Source organism: Delphinapterus leucas, chromosome 17, assembly GCF_059928025.1.
Source record: "Delphinapterus leucas isolate spDelLeu-1000000601 "Yukka" chromosome 17, BTC_Dleu_Yukka2, whole genome shotgun sequence".
Taxonomy (NCBI): domain Eukaryota; kingdom Metazoa; phylum Chordata; class Mammalia; order Artiodactyla; family Monodontidae; genus Delphinapterus; species Delphinapterus leucas.
The window spans coordinates 46,204,377-46,219,856 of NC_143145.1; the positions used below are offsets into that span (position 1 = coordinate 46,204,377).

The following is a 15,480-nucleotide window of genomic DNA, read 5'->3' on the forward strand; positions in this document are numbered from 1 at the left end:
TTTCCAGTTTCATTAGTCAAATTAGCAAAGAAAAAAAATAGAATCTGTATTCTCTAAAGAATCTCCTTCCATTTTATCATTGTTGCTAGTTAGACCACCATAGCAACTCTAATTTATTTCAAAGTTTCAGTGTCAGGCATTGAGCTGACATATATTAACATTTAATTTAATTCCCAAATGAAGACAAAGACCTTACTTTTTTTTCACATCTGTGTCCTCAGGACCACCATAGACACAAGAAGATGAATGGTAAATATTTGTCAAAAGAATGGATATATAAACAAATGGAGAGTGGGAACAATTCATGTATTGTTCAAACCTGCCACCTTTAGGCAATCCAACTTTTGTTTTTAGGAACTATAAATTGAAAAACACACCCTGGTGAATTTCACACTAAGTGTATAGAATAATAAGACAATACAGCTGAAAACAACCTCAAAAGAGACCTCAGGGCTTCCCTGGTGGCGCAGTGGTTGGGAGTCCGCCTGCCGATGCAGGGGACATGGGTTCGTGCCCCGGTCCGGGAGAATCCCACATGCCGCGGGGCGGCTAGGCCCGTGAGCCACGGCCGCTGAGCCTGCGCGTCCGGAGCCTGTGCTCCGCAACGAGAGGGGCCACAACAGTGAGAGGCCCGCGTACCGCAAAAAAAAAAAAAGAGAGACCTCATTTTATACATGTATTCACTGGTTGACCTTAGCAAATGACTTAACCTTTCTGAATCATAAATTTTATTAACCATATGAGAGTGATAATTATAACTTCCTTGAAAATGAACAGAGTTCCTAGCATTATGCCTGGCTCTCAGTGTATGGTGGATGGTGTTATTCTATTTGATACCATTTTGTGAGTGCAAAAATTTTCTAAGTATTACTTTTCTTTTAGGAAGTTAAATATCAAGACTATTTTAATGCTGTGCATTCTGTGGCAAATATAACCAAAAAATCAGTATATTGGGGCAAACTGGACTTCCTATAATGATAAAAGAAAGACTAACCCAAAAGTCAAGCAGAGTATAGACCCAAAGGAAAAAAAAAAAGATAGGGGGAGTTTCAATCATTATTAAAAGCACGACCTGTAGCACCACAAGAAAGAATTCAAACTAACTTTTAAAAAACACATTCGGGGATTTTATAGAAAATTGTTAGAGTAAGAATCATGATCATCTTTGAACTATGACATAAGTATCATCAAGATATGAAGACCACAAGGACACTTGGCAGCATTTCAGCTGAATGCCGCAATGCACCCTGCCTGCTTTATCTGCTATATATTTCTCCTTAGCACTAATACTACCTCCCACCTGTTTTGCATGTTTCTTTCTTGCATCTCTTCTGACTAGAACATAGCTCCATGAAGGCAGGTATTTTCATCTGTTTTTTTTTTAATTGCCAAATTACCTGAGACATAGATGGTGCTCAATACTTAAGTGTGGCTTTGAATAAATGAAGGCAGAAATTGAGACCCAGTGAGATTAAATATCTTATGTTTAGTTGGTGAGTGGCTGAAAAGGTTGAAGTATCAGGACTTGCAGACACTCTTCCAGGGCTCTTTGCAGCTCTCTAAGCTCTCTCTTTTCTGAAAGTTTTGTTTTCCCTTTCTATTAGCAGCTGGGAGAATGAGCAGTATTTCCGAACTGTGTAAATAATCTCTATCGATCTTTTGAGGGTTTCTAGCACATTTTATTCAAGCTGCTTCTAGAACTCCCATTATAAAGGGAAAACAGATTTTCTTCAAAACTCCACAACATTGGAAACTCTACATGAAAAAAATTGCTAGTTCATAGCAGTGAAACAATAATGCCATTAGCCTGAGTCTGACTTGTAAAGCACTTTAAAGATAGACCACAAGAAGCCTAGTTTCTAATCAGTTGAATTCTTCTTTAAAAGTAAAATGTGACTTCTTCTTTCAAAGTAAGGGCTGAGCTGGGCCAACACCCTGTTTAAGGAAATTGAATTGGGAAGTCAAAATTTAGGATCTCTCCTAAATAGTCAAAGGATGAGGAGGAGTGTAATGGGGGAGCCACAAGAAGACAAAGTAATAATGATCAGACTCTTCGGCTTTTTTTCCTGAGGGGGTATAATTTACAATCTGTAACTTTTTTTTTTTTTTTTTTTGTGGTATGCGGGCCTCTCACTGTCGTGGCCTCTCCCGTTGCGGAGCACAGGCTCCGGATGCGCAGGCTCAGTGGCCATGGCTCACGGGCCCAGCCGCTCCGCGGCATGTGGGATCCTCCCGGACCGGGGCACGAACCCGTGTCCCCTGCATCGGCAGGCGGACCCTCAACCACTGCGCCACCCTACAGGGAAGCCCTACAATCTGTAACTTTTTTACTAAACAACTATTAAACAGGAGAGAAGGATGCACATGTTTTCAGATATGCAAGAGTTCAAAAAATTTAATTACCACATACCTAGACTAGGGTGTTATCTGGAGAGTTATTTCTACAAAATAAGTGAGTAAACCAAAAAAGAGGGAAAACATGGTTCCAGGTAACAGTGGGTCCAAGTCAGGAGCCACAAAGGGATATCAGGGCTGACAGTATTCAGCAAACCTAGACAGTAAGCAGCTTAAATTGGGGCAGGAGGACAGAGGCTCCCTGGAAGGAAGTTACTCAAGAAAAAAGCACATTTGATAGGGTATGTAATATGATCACATTTAAAATAAAATGAGGCCATGATAAAGGCAAAAGGCACAAGAATAAGTGAAAGACAATTAGAAACCCCAAAGAAACAAAAATGGTATTTGAGGAAGAAAATATAATCATAGTATATTAATTGGTTCCATATAAATGATATTTACTTATTAACAGTATATGTTTTAGAATTTTAGAATTCTCCATGAGACAAAGATTTAATCATGGTGATAACTGAATAGATTATAAATACTATACATCTCATAAAAGTAAGAAGTTTATAATTTGTGAAGAGGAAGAGGGAAGGAGAGCTGAAAGTGGATTACAGATGCCAACATTGCCATCTTACCAAGTGGGGAATAAAAAGAGATTGTAGTTGATGAAGAAAGAAACAAAGGTTGGGAGATTGGGATTGACACATACACACTACTATATGTAAAACAGATAACTAATAAAAATCTACAGTATAGCACAGGGAACTCTACTTGATACTCTGTAATTACCTAGATGGGAAAAGAATATAAAATAGAGTGGGTATATGTATATGTATAATTGATTAACTTTGCTGTCAGCAGAAAATAATACAACATTGTAAATCAACTATACTCCAATAAAAATTAACTTAAAAAAAGAAACCAAGGTGTAATAATATTAAATTTAAAAGATAACTATGGAGAAACTAAACATATTAATATAAATATATTTGGAAGATGAAGGAGTGTGATATCTAAAATGGACAAATCAAGAAAACAAAAAAATTAAAAGTGGTTATAAATAGAAGTCAAAATTAATTGTGGGTGAGGGGGAGTGGAACAGAAGAGAGATACTTTTTATTATAAACCTTTTATATTATTTGATTTTTTTAAAACAATGCACTGTTACTTTAATGGAAAAAAATTCAAGCAGAGGTGGAGAATTGGCTTTTGGTTCAGTCAAATTTTGAATTCCTTTGCAAAGAAACTCCTCTGTCTCATTAGAAAAGTCCATATCCCAAGGATATCCACTCTCACCACTATTATTCAACATAGTTTTGGAAGTCCTAGCCACAGAAATCAGAAAAGAAAAAGAAATAAAAGGAATACAAATTGGAAAAGAAGAAGTAAAACTGTCACTGTTTGCAGATGACATGATACTATACACAGCGAATCCTAAAGGTGCCATCAGAAAACTACTAGAGCCAATCAATGAATTTGGTAAAGTTTCAGGATACAAAATTAATGCACAGAAATCTCCTGCATTCCTATACACTGAAAAAGAAAGATTAGAAAAAGAAATTAAGGAAAAAATTCCATTCACCACTGCAGCAAAAAGAATAAAATACCTAGGAATAAACCTACCTAAGGAGGTAAAATACGTGTACTCAGAAAACTATAAGACACTGATGAAAGAAATCAAAGATGACACAAACAGATGGAGAGATATACCATGTTGTTAGGTTGGAAGAATCAATATTGTGAAAATGACTGTTCTACCCAAAGCAATCTACAGTTTCAGTGCAATCCCTATCAAATTACCAATGGCATTTTTTACAGAACTAGAACAAAAAAATCTGAAAATTTGTATGGAGACACAAAAGACTCCAAATAGCCAAAGCAATCTTGAGGGAACAAAATGGAGCTGGAGGAATCAGGCTCCCTGACTTCAGACTATACTGCAAAGCTACAGTAATCAAGACAATATGGTACCAGTACACAAACAGAAATATAGATCAATGGAACAGGATAGAAAGCCCAGAGATAAACCCATGCACCTGTGGTCAACTAATCTATGACAAAGCAGGCAAGCATATACAATGGAGAAAGGACAGTCTCTTCAATAAGTGGTTCTGGGAAAACTGGACAGCTACATGCGAAAGAATGAAATTAGAACACTCCCTAACACCATACACAAAAATAAAATCAAAATGAATTAAAGACCTAAATGTAAGACTGGACACTATAAAACTCTTAGAAGAAAACATAGGAAGAACAGTCTTTGACATAAATCATGCAAGATCTTTTTGACCCACCTCCTAGGGTAATGGAAATAAAAACAAAAATAAACAAATGGGACCTAATAAAACTTAAAAGCTTTTGCACAGCAAAGAAAACCATAAGCAAGATGAAAATACAACCTTCAGAATGGGAGAAAATATTTGCAAATGAATCAACAGACAAAGGATTAATCTCCAAAATATATAAACAGCTCATGCTGCTCAATATTAAAAAAAACAAACAACACAATCAAAAAATGGGCAGAAGACCTAAATAGACATTTCTCCAAAGAAGACATATAGATGGCCAAGAGGCACATGAAAAGCTGCTCAACATCACTAATATTTAGAGAAATGCAAATCAAAACTACAATGAGGTATCACCTCACACAGGTCAGAATGGCCATCACCAAAAAATCTAGAAACAATAATTGCTGGAGACGGTGTGGAGAAAAGGGAACCCTCTTGCACTGTTAGTGGGAATGTAAACCAATACAGCCACTGTGTAGAACAGTATGGAAGTTCCTTTAAAAACTAAAAATAGAACTACCATATGACCCAGCAATCCCACTCCTGAGCATATACCCTGAGAAAAACATAATTCAAAAAGACACATGCACCCCAATATTCATTGCAGCACTATTTACAGTAGCCAGGTCATGGAAGCAACCTAAATGCCCATCAACAGATGAATGGATAAAGATGTGGTACATATATACAATGGAATATTACTCAGCCATTAAAAAGAAATGAAATTGGGTCATTTGTAGAGATGTGGATGGATGTAGAGACTGTCATACAGAATGAAGTAAGTCAGAAAGAGAAAAACAAATATCACACATTAACGTGTGTATGTGGAATCTAGAAAAATGGTACAGATGAACTGGTTTGCAAGGCAGAAATAGAGACACAGATGTAGAGAACAAACTTATGGACACCAAAGGGGGAAAGCAGTGGGGGGTGGGGTGGGAGATTGCAATTGACATATATACACTAATATGTATAAAATAGATAACTAATAAGAATCTGCTGTATAAAAATAAATAAATAAAATTCAGGGAAAAAAAAGTCCAAATCTGTTCTACAAATGCACTTTTGGAAGTTATTATTAAAGGGGGAGTTTTTGAGTATTACCATATTTCTTGGAAAGATATGGCCACAGACTACAAACTCAAATAATTTTGGAAACCTAAGAGGAAATGAGGTAGGTGAAGGTAAGAAACTAGAGTTTTGTTTTGTTTTTTTTTTTGTAACTCTGAACTCAAAAGTAATGAACTATAATGAACTACAATGACTTGGCTGGTTATAAGGTTGTTTCAGTGCTGATGACAGTTTAGAAGTGAAGAAAATGAAAACTGCAAAGTTAATATCCCTTGCCTTCTCCCAACCTCAAGATTTTAGCAGCTGGAGTTTCACATTGTTCAGCAGAAATGTTTAACACAAGCATCTGGGATTCATCCTGTTGCTCTTTAAGGATATTCTTTAATTAAAATACTAACCTTCTTTTAAAGACTACTTCAGAAAAAATGAATGTTCCCTCCTTCCCATTTCCTGCCAACACTCCATTTCAATGTTCAGCCTGCTCCAGGAAATTGAAAAGAACTCCTTTCTTACATCAGAAATCTCTCTTCATTCCATATGCAAAAGCTTCAGGATGGTCCCCAGGGTGAACAGCATCTCCAGGATCCTCAAACCCACTTCCAGATGGAACCCCCAAGGCAGACAAGTAGATCCAGGCTCCCCACCCCTTTCCAGATGACAGCCTCCAGAAAGATGAGTATAGCAGAGACCTAACCCTCTGATTCCAAAGGCGGGTCATAGAACACATGGATAAGTTGAAACATCTTCTCTCCCTACCATATGTAATTCACTAAGGGAGAAAGCCTTCTGATCCCTTTCCAGCAACCATCCACATTAGTCTCCAGGGAGCTAAGTCTCCAGAGATTGAAGGCTTCTTGTTTTCTCAACTCTTTTCTCTCCTCCTATTTTCCATCCTCAATTGAAAAAGATAATGCTGTTCCTCACCTGGGTCAAGGTGCTTATCTCTGGGCACACTTTGGGGATTCGGTTATTCTGAAGGTCTAGAGTCTTCAAGCCGGGCAGTTTTTCTAACATTGAGGGCATCTTTGTCATGTTCTTTCCATTTAAGGTAACAATTTTAGTGCTTTTACCGCCCTTCAGTGCTCTTACTAACAACTTTTCAGCCATGGGCTTGGAAGAGAAATAGCTTCCTTATTACACATCTTTAGAACCTCTAATTGTAGAATTGGTGTGTCATGGAAACAAAAACATTCTGAGATCTACCATGTTGAAGGTGGGAGGCATTAGATAGTTTCCTGTGTAAAAGGTACGGAGGGAAAATAACTGATTCTGGGTTTGGGGCAGGAAATGTACAAGATGAGCCTAGAATATCTTGTGCCAGAGATAAAAGTTACCAAGGACTAATGAGATCACATCAAAGGACACAGAAGCCACTTCTAAGGGCTCCCACTAGTCTAAAATGGGAATATTTGAGCATCAGAAAGAATGATGAGTGGACCGAAACATCAAAATAATTAAAATCTAAGAACTCATAATGGTATTATAAAAATAAAAGAAACCCATTGACTACCTTGGGACTTGCTAGGGAACCAACTCATAAGACTGAAAAATGATAAAGGAAAAAAAATGAAGCATTTATTCTGCTTTTCCAGTACAAACTGCATTTTGGTGTAACCTAATAAAGTTCTTACTCACAGAAAAATAGAAGCCAATAAATGAGGAAGAAAAAAATAGATTTAGAAAAAATCACCATTTTGGTAAATCTAATGAAATAATGGATATACGTAAAGATCATAATTGGGTGCTAAAAGCATTAGGTGAAAGGTTGATGATGAAATTTGCAAGTAAGAAATCAGGCTAATAACTTAACCTACTAATCAATTTTAGCACCACTAAAATTGAGACAATCATATATTGTTTTTAAGTCTCATGATGTCATACAGTAAAAATTACACAGTGCCACCTATAAAACATTCTTGCCTAAAAACTGAATCTGAGTTTAATCATGCTCCTATATCTAAATACCATTTACAGAAAATATGAGGACTAGAAAACAAGCTAAATTAATCTCAGACAAGCAGTCAGCCAAATCTAGAACACGGGAAATTCTGCAAGGCAAATGACACAATGTTTAACCAACAAATCAATGTCATTAATAAAAAGAAGGGGAAACTGTTGTGAAATGAGACTTAAGAAAAGTAACAGCCAAATGCAATCTGTGAATCTTGTTTGGATCCTTATTTGAATAAAAATATTTCTAAGTCGACTGAGGAAATTTGATCATGGACTGGGTACTAGATGATAGGAACTGCTAATTCTGTTATGTGTAGTAATTACATGGTGGTAGTATTTTTTTTAATGTACCTAACATTTAGAAATGCATCTGAATTTTCAAGTGAAAAGCCATGATGTCTTGAATTTTTTTTTTAAATAAGCAGGGCAGAAACGTGGGTGGAAGAAACAGATCAAATAAGATTGACCAAACATTGGTAATTATTGATGCTCAGTAATGGGTACATAGGGGTTGATTATACTATTCTTATTATATTTTGTATAATATTTGAAAATTTCCAAGTGAAAGATTCGGACAAGGACAAAAGAGTTAAGGGAGAGGAGATGAAGCCAATGATATTTGATTAGAACCCCATTAGGGCCAGTTATGAGGCTTGGAGGCATTTGGGCTACATATGTATATCACATTTAGACTGCTGATTTTCAAAAACATGAATACTGTAAAATGTATTCCACATTGAAAGTAGTCAGAACACAATTCCATCTTCCATTGTAATTCACAAATCCCTTCATTCATTCATTCAACAAACATTTAGGAGTAGCTACTATGTGCAACACTGTTCCAGACACTGGGGATAGAGGAGTGAATTAAAATGACAAAAACCCCTCTCTCAATGAAATTACATTCTAGAAGGGGGAGAAAAGAAAGCAAGATAAATAAGTAAACTTAGTACATTAGATGGCATTGGGTGCTTAAGAAAAAAATTATAAAAACAGGTTAAAAAAAACTAGGAAGTGTGCGAGTGAGGAGTTTGCAATGTTAGGATGACCTGAGAAGGCTTTACTGCGAGGGTACTATTTGAGACAGGAGCTTTTCCAATAAGAGGGCAAAGCAAGTGCCAAAGTCCTAAAGAAGAATCATTAAATTTATAACAGGCTATTATAATGAACATCAATATCATAACAGTTAAAAAAGAGGTGCTGATTAATAGATTTCCAATTGCTAAAATGATAAAATCATTTTTCAGATACTTGATCACTGCTCTTTTTATCTCTTCCAAACCTATCTTCCAATGTCTTTGTTTCGATATTCTTTTAGTTTCCTAAGAACAATCATGCTGTTACTATCTAAACAAAGTGATCATAAAGCTTTGGTTCTTTTTTTTAAAAAAAAAAAGTCTCATGGACACTCATCTCCTCTAAAGTAACACTGTATGGCCTGTACCGCAGCTGACACTATCTAAACACTGGTGATTTCTTCCTGCTTTAAATGGGTAAAGAGGCCACCACAATCGAATACTGCTTTTTTATTAATTTGCTTAACATAGAAAATCTGGTAAACATTCTTAATTCCTCCTCCTGTCTTACTTCCAATATGCAATCAATCCTATTAATACTGCCTGTTCCAGTTATTTATTGCTAAATAACAAACTGCTGTGAAACTTAATGGCTTAAAACATTTATTTTATTCACAAATTACAATTTAGGCAGGGCTCAATGGGGACAGCTTGTCAATGTTCTTCTTGGTGACAGCTGGGGTCTGGGGCAGAAATTAAAGGCTCATTCACCCATATCTGGTGGTAGGTGCTGGTTGTTGGCTGGAACTTTAGGGCAGTTAGCCAGAACACCTACCTGTAGCCTCTCCTATGTGGCCTGAGCTTCCTCCCAACACAGTGGCTTGGTTCTAATGGAGAGCATCCCAAGAGAGAAAATGGAGCAGAAGTTATATTGCCCTAGCTTCAGAAGTCATGCAGCATCACTTCTGCCACATTCTATTCATTAGAAACAAGTCACTGAGGCCAGCCCATATTCAAAGCAAGAAGAATTAGACCCAGCCTCTTGATGGTAAGTAGACATGTCTTAAAACCCAAAACAGTCTATCCCCTGGCCATGAGTTACATACATTCCTCCAACACACAAAATAGAGTTGCCTTCTACCAAGAGCCCACCTCCCCAAAAGCTTCAGTTATTTAGAGCATCAAATCCCAAAATCTTGTCATCTAAATCAGGTACAAAGTGAATGTGGCTTCTCAGGGCCAGTTCCTTAAGTCCAGCTCAAGTACAGTTCATCTTGATCTGAAGACCTGTGAGCTAAAGAGCCAACATATCTGTCCCCACATAACCAGAATTTAACAACTGGTGAAACATGGAACAGGCAATAGACAGTTCCACTCAAAAAAGAAGAAAATTAGAGGCACAAAGCAGCCACTGGATCATAGCAATTCTGGAACCCAGCTAGATATATGCTGTCAGTTCCTTGATTAGGGCTCTTGAATTGTTTTTCTCTTTCCATAAAACACAGCCCATGTTTGCTGAATTTCCTCAGACTGCTTCCTGTCCATAGAAGAGTCCAAAGGCCTCTCTTCATTTTCTTATTTTTTTGTAACAACTTTGAATTATAATTCACATATCATACAATTCAGCCATTTAAATGTATAATTCACTGGTTTAAGTATATTCACCAAGTTGTTCAACCATCACCACAATCAGTTTTACAATATTCTTATTACTCCAAAAAGAAACCCTGGATCCTTTAGCAATCACTTCCCCATTTTTCCCATCCACCCAGCCCTAGTAACCACTACTCTCCTTTCTGTCTCTATAGATTTTCCTGTTCTGGGAATTTTATATAGATGAATCATATAATATGTCTTTTATTCAACATAATGTTGTCAAGGTTCATCCATGTTAGAGCATGTACCAGTACTTCAGTCCTTTTTATTGACTAAAAATATTCAATCATATGGCTATACTCTATCCACTTACCAGTTGACTTACATTTAGATTGTTTCTACTTTTTGGCTATTACAAATAATGCTATGAACATTTGTGTACAATTCTCTTGGGCATATATATAGGAGAGGTCATATGGTACCCTTTGAGGAACTGCCAGACTGTTTCCCAAAGTGGCTGCATCAGTTTATATTGCTACCAGCAATGTATGAGGGTTCATCTTTTCACTTTATACTGTCACTTTTGACCCAAACTGATATAATCCCTTTAAAAACTTTGTACGTTTGCCTTGAAACAGTTCATAATTCACTCCATCAGACAAAAGCAACACCCCAAAATCTCTTTGCAATAGCCCTTCTCTATTTTGGGTTCCCATGTGAAACTACTGTGGGACAATAGCCTTAAGAATTTTAGAAGCTCTCTCATCTGTTGTTTAGAAAATGTCTTTAATCTTCCTGAAGTCTTAACAAAGCGTTTTACAGTCATGCTTTTGGCTTCATCTTTGGAGTTCATTTTCGTGACAGTTCCCTATCTGGAATTCATTCCTTAATTTTAGCATCATTTACTGTCTGGAGAGGCTAGGAATGAGAAAGTTTTGTTTTGTTTTTCAAACCCCAAACTTCGTGGCTCATTTATATTTAATAATTTGTCCTCTTGCTTGCCTTTCCCGTCATTTATTATAGGCAGCTAGAAGAATCCAGATAGTTCCTTAGGTAGATCATCCAGTTGATGAGATATACTTCTTATTTTCCATGTTAATGCTGCTGGCATCACTGCTAAACTTTCTTCTACTATGTAAGAGAAGTCACCTTTCTTCCAGGTTCCAATAACATTTTCCTCATATTCCTTTAAACCCTCACCAACAGCCTCCTGGACTGACAACAGGCCCCTGCTAACAATCTCTTCAAGGCCTTTCTTACTTACACCTGAGGCCCAGTCCCAAAGCCCCATTACGTGGTTTAGATAATTTGTTATAGCAGCAAATTCTGTATCAGGGTTCAATCAGAGAAAAAGACCAACTAGGAATCATATAGACTTTGACCTTAGGTAATTATAGAAGCTGGTTAAACCATCTGTGTAGGTCTGTTGCTTTTGTGTCTGGTGCTATGCCTGCCCCAGAATTGAGATGCTTAAGGAAATATCCAACAGAAGTGGGAGAAGCTACAGGCTCAACTGTTACTTCACACTAGTGAAGTGAGCCAGTAGACTAGCAACAGGATGCGTGATATTAACACTAGATGCCTCCAGTTTTTCCAGTTAACATTGTAAGCTTTCCAGTTAACATTGTAAGTTTTCCAGTTAACATTGTAAGTACATAAGTTTAAGGTATACAACATAATGCTTTGGTATATGTATATGTTGCAAATATTACAATAATCACATATTTATCAAGTGCCCATTACATGCCTAGGCAGCATTACAGCACTGCGGCACGGGGGACAGAGTAAGGAACAAGATAGGTCATTTCTTTCATGAAGCCAACATTTCAATATAATAAATGCTAATTTAAATAAATACACAAAGTGGCAAAGAATCTGATTTGTTGGTTCAAGGAAGATTTCTTGCTGTTGACTGCTGAGTCCAGTCATAATGTGTTTAAAAGGACTAACTAGTTGATGAAATAAATGTGAGGGGGGAAAGAATTTAAATAAAAGGAGCACGAAAAAATGTTCATGGCATGAAATACACAGGGCCATGGGGAATATAAATAATTCTAGTGCGTAAGTCTAAAGAAAGGAGTGATGGAAGTTGATGCTGGAGAGGTATGTAGGACCAGTCGTGAAGGACCTCCTTTAAATGCCACAATAAGGAATGTGGACTTCATCCCATAGGAATGGGGAGCCACTGGAAAGTTTAGGTAGGGAAAACAGTAGCCAGATTTGCATTTCTGGCAGTTCACAGCAGCATGAAGGGAGAGTTTATGAGAGTTAAGACTGGAGGAGGGACAGCAATTATGAGGCTTCTGTACTATTCTAGGTGAAAGGGAAAAAGGGATAGAGAGGAAATGATAAAGCATAATGTAGGTAAGATTGTGACTAGAACCTGATCTCATAGGTACATTAGATGGGATGAACCATAATTTAGGATGTGAGTTGGGAAATAAGAGTTGGGCAGGGTCAGGCTGTGGCACAGGTCCAGCTTTATGAAGACATAGGAAAAGTAAAAAAGGAGATGGGGTTCACCATTTCAACGTTTTGAGTTTTGACCTGCATCTTAAATGCATTCCCTATGGAAGCCCAGCTGAAAGGGTTGCTTTCTTTGCTGTATGTGTTAGCTTTGTGGAATGTCAGCATCCAGAGCTTTCCTAGCAACCAGAAATCAATCTATTTGGCAGGATAATCTGATGAAAAATCACCAGGTTTTGAGACAGCATCATCCTGTGAATTCAGCACAGGACAAGGAACCTTAAATTGAATGTTAATCCAAACGGCGCAATTGGCTTATTATGGAAACTTAAATAAGTCAGTCAAACTAAGCTATATCTGTCTTGTCGTCAGTAAAACAACAAGAAAGAATACCAAACTATTCCACTGAGATGTGTGAGAAATATCTAACTAATGACTGTAAACTACTGTGGAAGGATAAAGTGCTATAAGAATGCTAAACTATATAGCATTCTAGAATCTCAAGGACCTTAAAGTTAAAAAATTCACTAATTTTATTAACACAGAGAGGGCTTGTTCCATTTATTAATACTCTATAATACAGAGAACCTGGGTAATTCCTACTCTTATAGGGGTCCCTATGACAAATTAAAAAGGCTTTGAATGCTACAGAAATGCATGGAAAACTGGAGTTCATAAATACAGGTTATGGCAGAAACCAATACACTTATTTGATTTGTTTTGACAAGCTTATTTTGTGATGAAAATGTGGTCTGAGACTTGGGGCACAGATAGTCCCAAGGTAGAAGTTTCCAAACATAAGCAGATGCTTCATGTACTAGAAATCTACTGTAGAAATTCTCTCTTCTGTAATAAACAAGGCTATTGTATTTCTCTTGGTTTTCTGTTTAAATATGGAAATGGAAGTTTTGATTTAAAGGGTTTTGGATTCTCAAAGGCCTGCCTTCTATGGTCAGCCTTGCCATTTACTAGCAGTATGGTTTAGCAAGTTATTCATTCTTAACCTCTTCAAGTCTCATCCCCATTATCTATGAAAACAGGGTATTGGGCAAACCAACCCCTGCTGGACCTTAGCTCCACTATCCTCTTCCTTATCCATCACTACTTCAACCTAACACACAGCAGGGAGACAAGTCCTTGGTGCAAGGGGCATATGTTAGCACCTTCTATCAGTCCCAAGAGTAGTACTTGCACACTTTAGATTTAACAAAAGGTGAAGATCTTGATTTAAATGTCTATGTGAAGCTGTACAAAAGAAAACATAACTACCTTTACTGAGAATTTACTGTGTCAGGCAGTGTACTAAATTCTTTATATAAGTGGACTTATTTAATCCTTACAGAAGGCAGGGGTTGGTATTTTAAGCAAAATCAGGAGAAAGATTATAAGTCATTCCTGTTCAGAAAAATAATAAATTCAGCAGGCTTGTACAAAGGCAGTAATTTGTTTCAGTAAGGTATACTAGGCATCCTGATTACACTGAAATAAGACAACTGTAATCTTCTTCTTGGTCAGTATATTAACCAAGGTTTTCTTTTTGGTCTGTATACTTATTTTAGAGGACCATTATATTTTTTAGATTCGTTAAAATCAAATTGTCTTAATTGACACATGAAGGTAAATTAACTGTAACACACTATCAGAAGTTAAGAACAAAGAAAGCTCTCTTGGGTTCCATTCTTCCTTTCTTGGGTTCCATTCTTCCTTTCAACTAACCAGAAGACTTAAGAATTCATCCAAGGGTAATATAAATTAGAAAGCAGCCCTTCTGTGAGCAAGCAGAATTCTAAGTCACTATCTTGTCCTATTCCTAACAGCCCACTAGCCTAATGAAACTCCTCAGAGTCATATCCTATCCTCTCAGCTGATCTTACAACAATTAACAAGCATTAAGCACTTAATATATAGGCCAAGCAATGTGCTACATATTTTAATAGTAATCAGCAAGTCCTTGTTTCTAAGCACTTAAAGACTAAGGGGAAATAATAACAACAATAATAATAATAAACAACTAAATGTAAATAACTAATTATAAGTATAGAGTTACTAGAAAGCAACATGCATCAAGTGGGGTACCTAACCTAGCCCAGGTAGGAGAACTCTGGGGAACTTACCTAGGTCGGTGCTATTTAAGCTGAGACCAGGACAGTAAGCTAGGTGAAGCAGGTTGCACCCAACTCCGAATGTCAGTTCAAAGGTCTTACAGGAGGGAACAAGACGGGGTAAAGAACAAGAACTGATGTTTCTAAAACTTACTTTAAAAAATGAATTAGAAACCCTGTGAGTTCTACTTTTTCCATAAGATAGAGAAAGATACATTTCAAACAAGACTTAGAAGAATCAACGTATATAAAAACACACACACGGACATGAAGAAACATCCCTCTCTCATTTGTTCAGTAAAAGTAAAAACAGTATGAAATTACAAACTAAATTTTCAGAAAAAAACTGTCCTTCAGCTAGCTCATGACAACGTATACCAAGACAATGTATTAACAAATATGTGGCAGCACTAATTTGCATAGATTTCCTTCTTACTGCTTCATATTCTTACACAGATGTTTATTCCTTTTTCTTTTCTTCTTTAACACCCAATAGTTTTAGATATTTTTCTAATTAATTTGCCTTTCATAATTTTAAAATAATAAAATAATATAAATGTTATAAATATTAGAATCTGTGACTATTATTTTCAATTATATATGAGGACAAAATAAAAGCTGAATAAAATTCTAAAACAAGTT

General features: G+C 36.7%; 1 protein-coding gene across 1 annotated transcript in view; it reads right to left on the minus strand.

Moving 5' to 3' along the window:
* LRRC69 (leucine rich repeat containing 69) overlaps positions 1-15,441 on the minus strand; it is a 104,141-nt gene extending 88,700 nt beyond the window's left edge. The window contains exon 1 of the mRNA XM_089898934.1: positions 6,630-15,441. Coding sequence (XP_089755060.1) covers positions 6,630-6,812 — 183 coding nt within the window. The 5' untranslated portion in view covers positions 6,813-15,441. The remainder of the gene's footprint in view (positions 1-6,629) is intronic.
* Between the last annotated feature and the right edge of the window lie 39 nt (positions 15,442-15,480).